General features: G+C 32.9%; 3 protein-coding genes across 4 annotated transcripts; 1 reads left to right on the top strand and 2 right to left on the bottom strand.

The window, feature by feature from the left end:
* Positions 1-1,001: 1,001 nt before the first annotated feature.
* On the bottom strand, positions 1,002-6,534 carry LOC100249384 (putative E3 ubiquitin-protein ligase RF298). Of its 2 annotated transcripts, XM_002277233.3 has the most exons (4): positions 6,377-6,534; positions 6,071-6,101; positions 3,671-5,815; positions 1,002-1,962 (listed from the first exon to the last, which is right to left on the bottom strand). In XM_002277233.3, exons 3-4 carry the CDS (start codon positions 5,807-5,809, stop codon positions 1,420-1,422), a joined length of 2,682 nt encoding a protein of 893 aa, XP_002277269.1. In that variant the 5' UTR covers positions 5,810-5,815; positions 6,071-6,101; positions 6,377-6,534; the 3' UTR covers positions 1,002-1,419. The 2 variants fall into 2 exon arrangements, with proteins under 2 accessions (XP_002277269.1, XP_010649830.1); XM_010651528.2 differs by lacking the exon at positions 6,071-6,101.
* Positions 6,535-11,930: 5,396 nt separating this feature from the next.
* Positions 11,931-13,492, top strand: LOC100852500 (uncharacterized). Its single transcript, XM_003631915.4, has 3 exons — positions 11,931-12,076; positions 12,212-12,257; positions 13,156-13,492. Exons 1-3 carry the CDS (start codon positions 11,945-11,947, stop codon positions 13,209-13,211), a joined length of 234 nt encoding a protein of 77 aa, XP_003631963.1. The 5' UTR covers positions 11,931-11,944; the 3' UTR covers positions 13,212-13,492.
* A 414-nt stretch (positions 13,493-13,906) lies between these two features.
* Positions 13,907-16,116, bottom strand: LOC100242556 (peptide methionine sulfoxide reductase B5). Its single transcript, XM_002278884.4, has 3 exons — positions 15,689-16,116; positions 14,319-14,475; positions 13,907-14,223 (listed from the first exon to the last, which is right to left on the bottom strand). Exons 1-3 carry the CDS (start codon positions 15,877-15,879, stop codon positions 14,059-14,061), a joined length of 513 nt encoding a protein of 170 aa, XP_002278920.1. The 5' UTR covers positions 15,880-16,116; the 3' UTR covers positions 13,907-14,058.
* Positions 16,117-16,942: the final 826 nt, after the last annotated feature.

The raw sequence follows: 16,942 nt of genomic DNA on the forward strand, positions 1-16,942 counted from the left end.
CTCGTCCTGAACTTGCCTTTATTGTTAATAATGCTTGTCAGTTCACGCAATCCCCTACCACAAAGCATTGGCAGTTTGTGAAGGGGATTCGTCGTTATCTTCATAGCTCCATTACTCATGGTATTTACATTTCGTGCTTCATCAAATTTGTCCCTTGCTACATTTACTGATGTAGACTAGGCTTCATGCTTTGATGGCCCTCGAAGCACCGATAGGTTCTGTATTTTTCATGGTGATAACTCTGTGTCTTGGTCCTCCTCCAAACGAGTCGTTTTCATATTAGCACTAAATCAAAATCAATATCTTTTCTTTTCTTTTCCTCTTTCTTTTTTATATCTTTTACTTCATTCATGTAATAATCTATTTTCAATCATGTAACTATTATCCATTTTGAGTAAAATGGAGTTTTCACGATTTTAAAACATGTCTATTTTATGGGACATAACGAGAATATTATATCCACGTGAAGTCGGCTAATTGTAATATCTCACACCAAATTAAAAAGAAAAAAAAAAGTTTATAAAACTATATATATTGTAAACATATGTTAATGATTAAATTTTTTTTTATCTCGTAAGCACATTTTAAGGGTTGTTACAATTAATCTATTACTAAAAAACTTCATCTATTATTAAAGTGAATTCAAATAAATAATATTTAGCTTCATCTATCAATAAAAAGGCTATGAGGAATTTTGGCCTTATAACTCTTTGTTTTATGGTTTAATAAGAAGTTATGATGTTTAAAAATAATATTGATAATATAAAATTTTTATTTAACATAAATAAACTTTTTTATGTAAACCAAAATAAGATTTTTACAAAATATATATATATATTTTTTCTTTGACTTCCATATTAAATTTGTTTTTAAATCATGAACTCCTTAAAAAAATTAACCAAACTCTTATTAAACTTAAAAGAAAAGCTTTATCTTCTCCATTTGCTTAAAAAGGTGCACCAAAGAAGAAAATACATGAGAGGTTGAAGAAAGATAAAGCATCAATCAACTCAAATCACAAAATTGAGATATGTACTAAATTGAGGTATACAAAACTTTGTATTGGTAAGAGTAACCAAAGAGATTTGGATACTAGAGCTTAAAACATTCTGCTCAAGATGAAAACTAGGAAATTTGCAATCAAGGCAAACGGATATGGAGCTGCCTTACAAATTTAGCCTAGGTTTTCTGCTATAATATATAGCATGAAAGAAATGGAATAAGGAATTAACAAACAATATATAGCAGAAGGGGAAGGGGAAGCCACACATGAAGAAGCATCAACAACCTCACCATTCTTAAAGGCCAACTTAATTGTCTGAACTCTTGAAAAGGGGTATTTCAAATGCATTATTTATTTCAGAGGAAGTCCCACAGATCATTATTTGAGGTACTCTCAACTTAGTTCAAGAAAACAAGTCAAGGACGAGCATAGCGAATACGAATGCGTCGCTGTATGGGGCTTCTACAAGAAGGGCAGTCCTTCATTCCCTGTTTTTCATGGAGCTCGTTGCATGTTGTGCAAACCACCTGATGGGCACAGGGGAGGAAAACCACCGACATTTCCTCTGAAAGGCACATGACACACTCCCGCTCACGTTTCACTCCTCCAGACCCTGCATAGTTGTGGAAATTTGTCACCATTTCAGAGATGAAAGGGGCCTGAGACTCCTTATGGGCTGAGCCGTTTATGGTGTCTGTCAATCTGCTAGCATAGCTTCCATCAATGCCCCTTCTCAGAGCAGCTATTTTTGAAGAGTCAGTCTTCAATCTCAATTCAGAGATTTGTTTCTCAAGTTTCTGGATATCATCTTTATACTTCTGAAGATTAGCTTCTGCTTTTAGTTTGATCATATCTTCCTTGGATTTTGCTGAAACCTCGATCTGTTCTCTTTCTTTTCTAGTTGAACTGGCCTGCATTAGAAGCTCTTCCTTTGCCTTCTCTTCCTGTTTCCACCTAGCCTGTGATTTTTACTTTTCAATGAGCAAGTACTCAGTATAAAATGACAAATGCCAGAAGGGCCTAGCACAGATAGGAAAAGTATTTCTGTGGAAGCAGGAAATGGCATGGTTCTGAACATTTTTATTTTTGAAGTTTATCTTTCCACAAAAGAAAACACACTTCAGGTATTTCAAAATCATGCTTATAAAAAGACAGTTCAAAATTCTGTGCAATTTGGCCAGCATAAAAAATGTCAACATTTTTAACACCATACCAGAACACAAACGAAAATGATATGAATCTTAGAACAAGCTCCATAACACAGACATGCTAGAAAAACATAAACAAAAACTTATCCAGAAGTAAAGCTGGACCCCAAAAAGGACAATGAATGAGTTATATATATAGCCAATATATCATCTCCATTGTCAAAAAACATGGAACCAAAAAGAAGGCGCTGACACAGACACCAGTACTTGGGCAACCATTGACATAAACTTTCTGCAATCAAACCCAATATTGTATGAATAACAGATAGAAGTGGGAAATTTCAATAGAAAAACCTCCTAATCTGAAAGTCAATTCTAGGATCAATCTTCATCATGTAGATACATCAGTTTAAACATCTCCATAACCATACACTTTGTGATTAATAAAACAGATGAGAGAAATATAGAACACATTTGGCTGCAAAAACAAGAACCTGAACAATCACAATGACCAAAATAAATAGAAGCAAAACCTCACTGATCTAACTTTATTTTCAAAAACATTAAATTACAAATAATATTAAAAACAAATATCTCAAACTCAACTACATAGGTCAATGACGCATACACAAAAAAAAAAAAAAAAGGAGCACACCAATTTATAAGTATGAATACATGAGTAAATTGAAGCAACATTCCTTAGTTTGAACACTAAGCGTTACATCCATTATTTTTTTTCTCCCATTGATATCTAGTTCAAGACTGACTATCCTAATAACTTCAGTAAAACCATGGATATCAACGTGCTTACCGGATAAAGTGGAAAAGGGGAGGAAAGGAGAGCAGAAGAAATCCAGTTCAGGGGCTTACATGACTCTAAATATAACAACTACTTTAGGAAGATTTTGATCAGGGAACAGAGTGACCTACAATCCTCTGCCTAGGAGGAAACAAACTGCATAAGTGAATAGAAGTAGGACATTCTACATCCAAGGATACTTTGGTATTATCTAGACTACTTACTTCTTCAACAGCATATGGGTTTTTATGAAAAGCACAGACGTGCATCTTTAACTTTACACATCATCTCAATTCTCTTGCTTACAGAGATAACCACATCATGTCTAACATACAATGAGAAAATGTCACATACTATTTAATGCATGTGGCCACAAAGATATGCAATATCATAGGATTTTTTATTGAACTAATCTTATGAGAAACCTGATGGGAAATTTTTTCACCATTCCATGTATCTGTTTTCCAGACTAGTGCTACAACTTCTCTCAACCATCTAAAAGGTGCAATGGATCAAACGGTTTAAGGAATGCAATCAGGTTTATAAACTCTTCACAGTTTAAGGATCAAATGGTGTAAGGAATCCCCCCCCATGCATGTATTTTACCACAAACTGTTGTAGGAAATTTATACATTGTAATTGGTGCAAGGCTTAAATTTCTCGTAGGGAAAAAAATAGAAAACCAAAACAATGTAAGAATTCAACTTTGAATAAATGTACCTCAAGTTGATCCTGGAGTTCTGTGGCTTGCTCTAGTTCCTGCCGCAGCTGTGCCAGCCGGCGCTTTTCAGATGTAAGCTCCTCATGAAAAAAAGCTTTCTGCTTCTCCCATGTCTGAAACTTCATCAATGTCTTCTTCTCCCTCTTTGATACCTCCTGACAGCTTGCAGCTGACTCAGCAGCTTCTAATTTAGCGGCCTCCATCTCTTGCCTGAGGCTAGAATTCTCCACCTCAAGCCTCCGAACAGCAGCATTAGCTCGCTCCACCTGCCCACTAGCCTTGCCCAAGGCATTCTCCATCTCAGAAAGTTTCTTTGCAGTGTTATCCTCCAAGGTTTGTTTCTCTTTCTTGAGCCGTTCTACTTCTTCTTTCTCTTGCCTCAGTGTCTTGAGCTCGGCTTTGTCCTTGCCCAGCCTACGAGCAGCCTGCATAACCTTTTGATTAGCCCATTCTGTCCACTCTTGTAGCTGGTTTTGCAATTCCCGCACCCTTGGGACCAGCTTTAGAATCATCTCATCCTTCTTGTCTTGTGGCACCCACTGTCCCAGGGACTTATCATATGGTATCCCAGTATAGCTACAATTAGAAGTTTCAGCATTGCAGCTGAGGGGCACAGGAGCAGAGTTGCTTTTTGTTGTCAGTGAAAGAGAAAGCTCTGTGTCGGCACCTGAAGGTATGGGTGGGGTATTGACAGGAGGTAATGCAGATGGGCTATTAGTTTTAGGTAACGAACCTATGGTATTAACAGTTTCCAGATTAAATGCTGCAGAGGAAGAGAGTCCGGAATTAGGTGAAAGATTATGGTTTCCATTGTCTTGAGGCACATCAACTCCCATTGCCTTGCTTATTTTTAATGAAGCATTCTTCAGATTAACTCCTGTAGAATCAGACACAGATTTTAGTTTCTTATCTAACATATAACTGCCTAAGCCACTAAGTTTCGCCGTTCTTGACGACCCTTTACATCCATATGTTCGGTAGTTTTTCTCCAGATGGAGTGACTTCTGTCGAAGCATAGATTCTCTCTTCGTACCACCAGAATGCACCTTTCTGCTGAGACCAAACTTTTCTTCTGGGGCTGCAGATTGTGATGTTCCGGTAACACTAAAGGATTTATCTGTTGTATCAGATGTGTTGTTCAGGCCATCTTTCTCTGAGACTAGACCATTAAGAACAAGGGAATTCTTTGGTTTTGCTAAGTTTGGAACACCTGATGCAATGGGTGTCTCTGATTGAGAACTATGAGCACAAGGAATTGAATGAACTGGATTACAGGGATTTGGAAGATTCAGTTCAGAACTTTTAGCCTCTGTCTTTGACTGGGGCTGCCCAGACGTGGAGGAACTCCCATTTGAAGCCCCATCCCCACTAACTATACTACTGAAAGAGTCACCATCCATTGCACAAGCATGTGATACATTCATGTCACATATCAACAAGCACCACATTGCATCCCCAGTGCTAAAGAAAGGTCTAACTTCTCGAAGAACACAAACCAACTCCGCCAATATGTACTTCTCCAGCTGCTGTAAATCATCAAAATAGTGTTCCCTTGAAGGATCAATCTCTTGGCCATTTCTAAGAAATGCTAAAGTATTATCCACTATATTCGACACGGTGTCTTTGCAACCATAACAAAGACCAGACCTCAAAACAGCCTTTGTAGCAACTTCTTCACTGTAACCACATGCGACAATTTTCTTAATTGCGCTCTTGAAAATTGTGTCCAAATTGCTCAAAACAAGTTCTTCAAGCTGACTTTCAGTAAGATCACTCCAATCAGCATCCTGAAAATCATCTGCTTCTAATTCATCTCTAGGCTGGCTCGGTCCCACCTCAGATGACCCTGCCGCACTTGACAATCCAAGGTCAAGTTTCAAGCCATCAGAATGGTCCTGGTTAAGATTACACATGCCACATGCACCTGGCTGTCCATGGCTGGATGTGACTTCAAATTTCTCAGCAGAGAATTCATAACTCAGACATTGGTCCTGACTTGAGACAATCTTATTGGGGTCACCTAGAGGAGGATCAGCCCGAAATTTTCTCTTATTCCTACTTCCTTTTTCTTGGGCCGATACAGAAGGTGAACCTTGAGTGCCGCAGGTACTACTGCCATTAACAGCCATTGATGACATTCTAAGCTGCACAAAAACAACATATTTGAACACCTTAATCAAATCACATCACCTATCCATCCATCAGTCCTCCATGGAACACCAAAAACCAGATAGTTCCATCTCATCAGAACAATAAAAATCAACAAAAAACCTTTAGAATCCAAAATGCAATAAGATTCACAAACCAGCTCATAAAATCAAGGACTCATAACAGATGTAAATCAAAACATCTAAACCAGATAATTAGCCATTGCATTGAACAAACACTAGAAATCATACCTCTGACTCCGAGTATTAAATCAAAATTTTCCTGCACCAAAAACCCAAATTAATCATTACAGAAGCACCCAGCAAACAAAATTCAATAACCCATGCATTGGCAGAATACCCACTTGGCAGAACAAGAAAATCCCAAAGATTTCCAAGAATTTAAATTCAAATCTATAATCAAAATCAACCCCCAGATCAACAAACCCTCATAGAAAAATCATCTAAAAAAATCACCATGTATCCACAGTATACACATAAATTAAGATCCCCAAAAAGAGCACGAAAATTCCAGATTAATGAATGATCGAGACATACCCGATTCGAGCTAATGTTCGAACAATCAAAAACACCACCAATCTCAGAGCATCGAAGAAGAAAACTGAGAGAAAATCAATACTTTATTTTCTTTCTGTTTCCTGGTTCTGCTAGAGCATTGAACGTCTCTCTCTCCCTCATGTTTGGGTTTGGGAACATTTATTTATTTTTATTTAGGTGTTAACCAGACCAAGTGACCATGGTTACCTAAATTTGCCTTGTTTAAGTTAACCATGGTTAAGATACACCCAGGGTCCTTCTGCCCTTTCACAAAAAGGGAGAAACAAAATATATGGAAATTTGGAAAATATTAATTAATTCTTGTCCATTTTATCAGATTTTCCTCCCCACCAACCTATATTTGGGGGAAAAAGGACTAAAATAATAAATAAATAATTTTTCAATTCTATTTCCATTTGGTTTTTCCTTTTTGTTTTTTTTTTAATTTCTATTTATTTAATTAGTAATTTTTATATTTTTATTATAAATTTGAGAACATTATCAGCTTATTTGACAACAAATTTAAAAAACATTTTTAATTTTTTTATCACTTGAAAACAATTTTTTTAATAAAAAAATTTAAATATTATAAATATTTCTTAAAATGAAATCAATCACATTAAAATTACTTTTCAGAGAGATCCATTAGATATCCATTTGCTCAACAATAGTTGAACAAGTATGAAATATAGAGATGAATCATAAAAATTTGAGTAGAGTCGGATCTAAGCGTTAGTTAGGTAAACATCGTAGAAGAAGATGACTAGTTATGAACTCTGTAAACCATCCCCATGAGATGATGAGGAGAGAGCTCCAATTAGTAGAAAAAAACCGACAAGCCCTTAGGGTTATCCTTCATGGAAAAAAAAAAGGTAGAAAAAAGAATGTGAGATGGGTTTTTATAATATTGGTCATTTCTAATTAACTCGAAATTTTAATTTTATTATATGGTTTATAAATATAATAAAAACCTTGTGACAAAAAAAATTCTTTCTTCTTTCACCAAACTTCTTTGGCGTCTTTGAAGGAAATAAAAAAATTAATGAGAGCACTTAATTACAAAAAGAAATGGACAAAAACCTTCTTACTAAATCACCACTTTGATGATAGTGGAAAAAAACCAATTTGACATTTGACAAATGGAAATTTAGTGAACATTATCATATTTAAATTCATATGGATATTTAAGATAACAAAAATAAAATAAAATTGAATGTTTAAAATAATTATTTGTTGGGAAAGCATGGAGAAGAATGTGTGGAATATTTTGAAAGAAACAAATGATATTCATTATGAGAGTGTTTGATAAGTCAATTTAATCATTTAATATGATTTAATATTTTAATTCAAGTTGTTAAATACATTAAGTATGTTTGGTATGGGAATTTAGTATTATAAATCAAAGTTTAAAATGATTTAGATAAAATACTTTATGGTTTATTTGGGAAAAAAGCAATTCAGAAAAATAGCTTTTGAAAATTATTTTTTGAATTTTGTAAAAAAAAAAAAGTTTGTTTGAAACCTAAAATGCTTTTAACTTGTTTTTAATATTTTTAAAACTGATTTTTATACCCATTGTTTTGTTTTTAATCATTCTATATTTTGTATAATTATTTCCTAAAATTGTCATAAAAAGAAGTGAAAATAACAAAAAAAAAAACTAAAAAATGTTCTCTAAAAACATTCTATTTTTTATTCATAAAAGTATAAAACATAAAATAATTTTTAATTATTAAGAGTGTTTTTGTAATTTTTTGTTCTAAAGAACAAAAAGCTATTCTAATAGTTTTCAAATAAACACTTAGTAACTCAATAATAATTTAAACTAGTAACGTAGTTTACAATTATGAGTATTGAGATTACTAAAAAAATGTAGTTTTTTTTAACTTAAATCTAAGTCGTACCTAAAACTAAATGTGTTTAATAGTATTAAATATTAAGTTATTTTTTTAAATATTTTATTTATATTAAGCATTAAGAAATAAAGAAAACCATCATATTTCTTTTAGCATTTAGAAAAAATAAAAAAATTAAAAATTTCTGAAACTTAAAGCCAGTTTATTTCAATAAAAAGTTAAAAAAAACAAATAAACAAACAACACTTTAGCCATTTATAATTATTGAGATAACCACAAAAAACGTGAAAAAATAATTAATTTAGTTGCAGTTTTAATTTTCATAATAGGTCTTAAAAAAACTATTAATATAATATTGAATAAAAATAAAATTCAATTTAACTCAATTTAATCTATTTTGGTCATATGGATATTCACATTGGTTAAAATAATTATTTTTTTTATTAAAAAAAGGAACATAATTTACAACTACTACAAGTGAGACTTCATTTTTATCTTTCTTATTTCCTAAAATTCTTCATTTTTTTTTTTCACAAAAAAAAAAAAAAAATATATATATATATATATATATATATATATATATATATAATAAAAACTATGGAATATAGGCAAAAAGAGGGGAAAAAATTAAGTAATATATATTGGAAAAAAAATTTATAGGAAATTACATAGTGGCATCAAGTTGTGGAAGAAAGCTTACAATTTTAGAAAAAAAAAAAAAACCTCCTATACTTAAATTAGTAAGGAGTTTGGTAGGATACAAAATATCTAATATAAAAAGTATGACTAATATGTCATAGCTTGTAGTAGGTGGCTTTATTTATTTATTTATTTTTTTTATAAATAGTAGGTGGCTTTATTTTTGTTGACAATTATCACTCCTTGTGGTCATTTTTGGATAAATGATGGAGATGGTTATTATTATTATTTTAAATATTTATTGTTTTTATTAAAATATAATAATAATATATAAATTATCAAATAATTATATATATATATTAAAATATGATGAAAATAGTTGTTATATGTTAAAGAAAATTTTAGAGTATTAATTCAGTATTTACTGAATCAATATATATTGAATATACAATTCTAATAATTAGAAACATATAATGAAATTTAAATTACTGAATAAAGACATAAATATATGAGATTAAAATACGAACAAATGAGATTAAACATAAGATGATGTCATGGGATAAGTTTTATTTTTCAATATGTACCAAAGACTTATCATTAAAAGAATGGGTGGGAAGAATTTGTCAAATCAATATCTACTGAATACGATGAAATTTAAGTCATTGAATTGAACATACAAACAAATGAGATTAAATATAAAAGAATGAGAGTAAAGTATAAAACAATGAGATTACATAATTGAATTAACCTTATTTCTCGATATGTACCGAATAATATATGCTAAAAAATTATAATAAAATAGCAATTTCCTTAGAAAAATAAAATAAAAATATCAAGTTATCTAAGAGAGAAAAATTTTGCAGCCACAGAGACAGGGTTTCTGAAAAAAGGGGAGAGATGTGAAGTGGTACCACTCATTACAAAACAGGAAAGACATGTGGACTCCTCAACCATAAACTTAATACTTCCTCCACTATAGGTTTTTGTCCCTTGTTTTCACCACATGCCAACACCATGATACTTCACTTTCTTTCCCTTTTATTTTTTATTTTTTATTTTTTTATTCTTTTATTTGTGATAAAATTTCATACATGAATCCCAATATAATCCTAATGAGGCCCAGCCCTGGATTTGAAACCAGATCCAGCCTGGCCCACAACCTGGTGCTTTCTATAATTATGTCAAATTAATTCATTTATGAACATTTTAAATTTAATAAATATAATTTAGAGATTTAAAATTTCATAAATTTTAATTTCTTTTCATGATTATAAACTGTATTTTTTATTAAGTGAGATTATATAAACACCTTTTGTTTTTTTTTTTCTTGTTCAATGGAACAAATTGAGGTGGGTCGGAATGGGATAACCTAATCAAACTCATCTCGTTATCATTCCTATCATGTTCAAATAACCTACTAACCAACCCCGATTTGCTATTTTTATAATATTTATAATTTGATTATTTTATATAATAATATTTATGATATTTGTCTTTTAAAATTGGGAAAATTATGTTCGATTAAATTGGGTCTAAAAATTGGCCTTAAGTCCATATAACTTGCTCATTTGAGCCCAAAACCCAATAGAAGTATGAAAATTGAGAAAAATGATACTATCCTTCAATATTTTTCAATATGCCCTTCACTAATTGTGAAAAAACAAAAACACAAAATACAAATTGAAATTTCATGATGCATCTTGCCCTAAAATTATCTTTCTCCCTATCATTTCAGTTCAATTCCAAACATTGCCTTAAAAACATCTTCCACTCCCGATTTTGGTTCAATCGAGTTGTCCCGATTGTCTTTGCTTCCTCCGTCCCAATTGTTGTTGTTTCATTTGTCTCGACTGTCATTGCCTCCTTAGTCTCGACTTTCATTGCCCTTTGTCCCAACTATCGTTGCCCTAAATCTCCTCATTTTGAAGGAAAGAAAATAGCAATGTATTATTTCATTTTTCTAGAAAAATGGGCACATTTGTTTATTTGTATATTTTTTACTATTATCTTGAATTATTGTTCCATTTATTATTTAAATTTTGGTATGAATACAAAGAAGAAAGTTTTAATAAAACATTGAGAGCGGATTCAATTTAACTTATTCGAAACCAACTCAACCTTCTTGAGTTGCAACTGTTCTATACATTTAACATTTCTCAAGATATTTATTTTTACAAAAAAACATCATTCTTGTTTGGTAACTATTTTTTAAAATAGTTTTTAAAAATTATTCTTTAATATTTTGTAAAACAAACTTCTATTTGAGAATGTGAAATGTTTTTAATCTATTTTTAATATTTTTAAAAATAATTTTTATATCTCATGCTTTATTTTAAACCATTTTTCATGTTTGTATAAATATTTAAAACAAGCATATTTTATTGCTTTTTGTTTTAGAAAAAGAAAAGTGTTTTTGAAGATAGTTACCTTGTTTTTAATATATTTCACTTCTTAATAAAGTTTAAAATATTAATCTAGTATATAATATGATTGATTTGTGATATTTTAATATATTTAAAATATAATAATTTTGAGTTTAATTATATCATGATCGTACTAGATATAACATGAGATGGGATAGGTAAGAAGATTTATCATGGTACTTATCACATCCTATTTTTAATCAAACATGAAATACGGTAAATGGTATAATATACTATTTATAATTTATTTATTTTTATATATTTATTTTACATGAAATAAGTTAATTTTAGGTTAAGATATAAGATATAAGATATACTATCCCATATATTATAAATTTATTTGTTTTTATCAAATTTTTATTTTTTTTATATTACTAATTTTATAGAATAAAAGATTTTGATTAAAAATTGAATTTGTGGTACAAAAAAATTGAATTTATACCTTGTGAAAAAATCAAATATATATATTTTATTATATAATAATCATTTATGAAGAATAATAATCATTTTTTATTATACGTTATTTTAATTTTGATAATTTATAAATATTTAAAATGTAAAGATTTTTTTTTATTATTATTATTAAATTACAATGCAAACTTATAAATAATAATAAGGTTTCACTGTATCTAACTTTTTTGGTTTTGTAAATGGCAGAGGGGAAAGGGGGAGGGAAAGGGATGGGGGCAAGAGAACAGGGACTGCATCAGGACGATGCAGATGAAGATGATGAGAATGTGAAGCAGCTTCAACAATGCTCTTCTCTCTACTTGTTATTGCAGGTGTTCTTTACAAATTCTACATCGAAAAAAAAAAAAAAAACTGAATTTTTGTTCTCTAAAACCCTAAACCCTAAACCCTGAATTGGTGTTCACCATTATCATTGAATTGAAGAACCCGATTTCGATGTTTTGCAGGATTGTCTTGTTAAAACCGACAGAAATTGGAGATCTTGCCAGAAGGGTATGCTTTTTCCCTCTTTCTTTGTCGCTTTTGTTGTGTTGTTTTGTGAATAAGCGTTTGGGCGTTTTTTGTTGAGAGACTGGGGATTGGGGGTATTTTCCAAGGTTTTTTTTTGTTTATTGTCATCGTCAGAAATTGATTAGAATTTATATCAATATCGCTCAACTTGATAAACCCTAATGCTCTGGTTCTTGATTAATTGGATCGACTCCATTCAGGGCAGTCCTGTGCTTTAGATCATTGCCTCAACGTACTGTTTAACCATCATATCATCAGCCCACATTCTATTTAACCATTTTTTGTTCTTGCAGTACCTTCAACTTGAATTGAATTACTTCTTATTACTGTACATTAGGGTTTTTTATGCATCAGTGAATCATTTTACATGATTTTTCTGGTCTTATCCTCAATTAGCATGTTTGAATGCATTAATTTGACTTTTTTCTTTCAAAAAAAATTGTTTAGCGGCCGAGTTGAATGTTAGCAAAGAGGAACTTCACAGTTCTCATTTTCATTTATGGTAGTCCCAGTGGACAGTTGACGATAGGACGAAAGATTACCAATGTTGGTTGGGCTATGTGGAGCAACCTCCACATCCCAGTAGCTTAGGCTTTTGGGGGTGTATGTGGTCAATATCATTTGGCATCAGAGTGAGATTTGCTTTACTCGCCCTATGCTCGCTGACCTAGGTGTCAACAACATAGTGGGGATTACCAATGTTGTTTAGACCTTATATGTGGAGCTACCTCTACCTCCCATTAGCATAGACTTGCATCAACAGTTCTACTTGTGGATTCTTATACTTATATGTTCTTTACAGAGTTTCTATTGTGTACGAAGTTGTTTGATATTCATATATTTCATTTCTTTAATGCATCATTGTTCAAAATTCTATTAGAAGTTCAAGCTCTGAAGGCATGCAATGACAGGAGGAAGAAAGACAAAAGCACATGAAAAAAATTCCGTGATCTAGAAGCTGAGTCACTGACTATATTTTGAATCTGGGATTATCCCTTGGTTTTGTTTCTAATTTAGCTGAGAAATTTAAAATAATAGCACTGACCATGTTCTGAATATCGTCTCATTGTCTCTCTCGATATGCTTCTCCAGGTTCATGTGATGAAAATTTACTGTTTCATTGATTACAATTCTTCTCAATCTTGTGGAATAAACAAAAAGTACTTGTGGAATGAACCTTGGAAATTGATTATATTGAAGAACTATTTACTTCCCAATTTTGTTCTTGTTATATCTTGTCCACAATTGATTCATGTCATGCTTAAATTCTTTTTGGATGGATGATGGTAGGAACTAGGAAGAGCAATTGCTATTCAGCAAGAATAGCTTACCAGGGCAAAAAGCTCTTAATTTTGTACAAATCACACACTTAATACTGTTTGATGATGCTATTTGTCCCTAGGCAACTGAGTGGGGGCTTTCGGAGTGATCATACCTAGAAAGGGTAGTAAGTGTTCTGTGTAATACAGGTTCTAATTAAGATTCCTACCTGCCGCCCACCCCACACCAAGCATCATCCCACTCACGAAGAGAGGGATGATTATTGTTTTCCTGGGGACCAAGACTACAAAAAGCATTGGTTAAGAGTGAAAACCCACAGAAATTTTGGGTTGCCTACATCAACTTGGGTGTCAAGACAATAGAAACGCTATTATTCCACCACTTATAAGAACAATAAAGGCAACAATGTCTCTCTTATTCAACCACTTTTATTGCATAATTATTATTGTAATCCTGAACCTGAACATTGTCTTTGCATCAAATAACACCAAGTCCACATAATTCAGCTGGAAGCAGATGAATTCACAGGGGCAAACTTGATCGAAACGCTATTGACACAGTGGCGTTCATCAGTAGGCGTTGAGAATCCCTCGCCCTTAAAGACATGGCCTAAATGTCCCCCACAAGCTGCACATGTAATTTCTGTTCTCCTCCCATCTGGGTCGGGCTGACAATTTTTAACATTGTTTAACAGCACATAAATCAACAAACATATATCCGAGAAAATAAGCAAACACATGCATGCAGACAAGAGGAACTCACAGTACGATTTATGGCTCCGGGGAGTCCCTCGTAGAAAGCAGGCCAGCCACAACCAGAGTTGAATTTAGTAGTGGATTTATAGAGCGGTGTCCCACAACCACCACAGTTGTAGATCCCATCTCCATAAAACTTGTCATATTCCCCAGTGCCTCGCAACCTGCATTTATCCGAAAGCCATGTCATAAACCAATGAATTAATGGAGTCCAACACAACTTAGATATGGGGTAACACGTAAAACATCACAAATTGGTATTAAAGCTCAAATAATACATGAGCAGGACAAGTTCATACTAATCAAGAGCTCATAATGAACTTGATGCCCAAGGCCTTGGCAGCTTCCTAACCGATGATGCCACTTAACCAGGCACAAACACCTCTGTGTTGCTAAGTCATCGCTTTTCCAGACAAGTTCCAAGTTCGAACTATATTTATTTCTTCAATTTATTGAATTTACTTCTAAATCCAAAAGAGGCTAATTGTGGTTGTATGGCTACAGTATGTGTCTTTTCATGTGTTGGTATGGGGTCATATGAAGGAAGAATGTTGAAAAAGTATAGAGTTAAAATCTTGGTTGATTTTGGCTATAGTTTTGGCGAAATGGAGACCTCCACCTGTTTGTAGGCTCTTAAGATAGCCCTAAGACTGCACTGCACTGCCATGCAGGCATAGGAGAATCAAGTAAAAGACTGTTCAACTCCAAGAACAAGGGAGAAACCCTAATTTGTTTGGTTGGTGGGAACAGGAAGGAAATGAAGAGAAGTCATTTCAAATCTTACGATTCTTAAGATAAACAAAAGCCCCCACTAGAAACTGTGCCTTACAAAAATATTTGCCTCAGTTCACATTAATTTTTCAGTTTGGGGAAACCCAACACAATCGATCATCCAAACCCCCTACCTGATCCCTCACATGGGTAAGGTCAAAGCCAAAATCAAACATGGAAACCATAAGAATCAACCATCATTATGTGGCAAATCCAAGATCAAGAAAGAACAGATCAGGAAAAGCAAACGGAATCAAAATTAGTAGCAATATGTGCCTAGGTTCCACTTGATTCTTCTCAAAACTGAAACAGCGTTGCTGATTGCTGAGGGGTTTGATGCACACCTCAACAATGAGGAGACCAAGGAAATAACAATGGAATGTTCCAAACATTTGAGGCTGACAGGAAGAAAACGAATAAGGCAAAATCCTCCAGGAAATTTGCCTAATATAAGCAATTGGCTTGGTTAAGGTTTATCTTGTACAAGACCCGACCAATCACATGGGTAAGGTCGAAACCTGAATCAATTTCAGAATTTAAAAAAAAAAAGAGCAAAATGAATCAAAATTAAGAGAAAATACAGAAGAAACACGTGGGTATTATTACTCTGTTCCTTTCTGCCGTAGAATTCGGAACTGCTCCGGAGAGAGAATAGCGCGCCACTCTTCCTCTGATTTCTGGATCGAACCTTCTGCTGCCATGGCTGCCACTGCAACTACCAGAGTGTTCCACCCAACCCAGGCTGTCAAAACTAGAGTAGGTAAAGATTTGATTCGGTTTTCCGGGAAAATATACATATATCCTTTTCGAGGAAAATGAACGTGGCCTAGGAACCGGGTAAGAGGGGAGTGGGGGCCGGATTTGTGATAAAATTACGGTAAATTAAAAAAATAAATTATTTATGTCATGTATTATTATTATTACAAAATCTTCAATTTTTTTATATTGCAAAACCCATCTGACAGCACCGTATGGGGATCCCCTCCCCCTGCTCTCCTGTTATCACTCCCTCACGTCACCTCCATTCCTTTTCAAGACTAGATCTTCTCTCTCCTGTTATCACCGTCATCGATACTCGCCCTCTCTCCGCGATGTCGATAGTCCACGTCACACCCATGCCGCAACGCCGTCATTCCATCGCCACTGTTGATCTCCTTGGCGACCACCACTGTCGCACCTTCTCCACACACCACCCACTATACCTTGGCACCCATGGAGTTGCCTCATTCCCGCGCCGTAGCTCTACCACCTCCGGTTGACACCCACTATGCTTGCACCACCGCTGTCAGTTTCAGTCCCCCATCCCAGCCATTCCACTACTGATTCATTTGTTGATTCCTACTGTATTTTATTTATGGAGTTTAGTTTTCAAATTTGATGATTTGGGCTCTCTTGTTTGTTGTTGGATTGAGTTGGTTTGGTCTGAGGTTTCATTTGAGCCTTAACTTTCAGTTCTTATTTCTAAATTTCAGAAAATTAAAAATTAATTTTAATAAAAGTGTGGAATTGTTTTTAATAAAAGCCCAAAGAATATTTTTAATAAAAGATCAAAAAATTATTTTTGAATAAAAACAATCTAGAATTTTTTTTATTGAATAAAAAATAGTTTAGAAAATGTTTTTATTAATAAAATTAGTCCAATTTTTTTTATATTTTATTTTAAAATGTTCAAAAATCATTTTTCAATTAAATGTAAAGTTCCAGAAAATTCATCTTAAAAAGTTTAAAAAAATGTTTTTTAAAAAAGTTTAAGAAAATTGATTTTAATTAAATTTCAGAAAATTGTTTTTCATAAAAATCCAAAATTTGTTTTTTAATAAATTCCACAATTTTTTTTTTAATAAAATTGTCCAAGTTTTT

This window comes from Vitis vinifera, chromosome 5, assembly GCF_030704535.1.
Source record: "Vitis vinifera cultivar Pinot Noir 40024 chromosome 5, ASM3070453v1".
Classification (NCBI taxonomy): Eukaryota; Viridiplantae; Streptophyta; class Magnoliopsida; order Vitales; family Vitaceae; genus Vitis; species Vitis vinifera.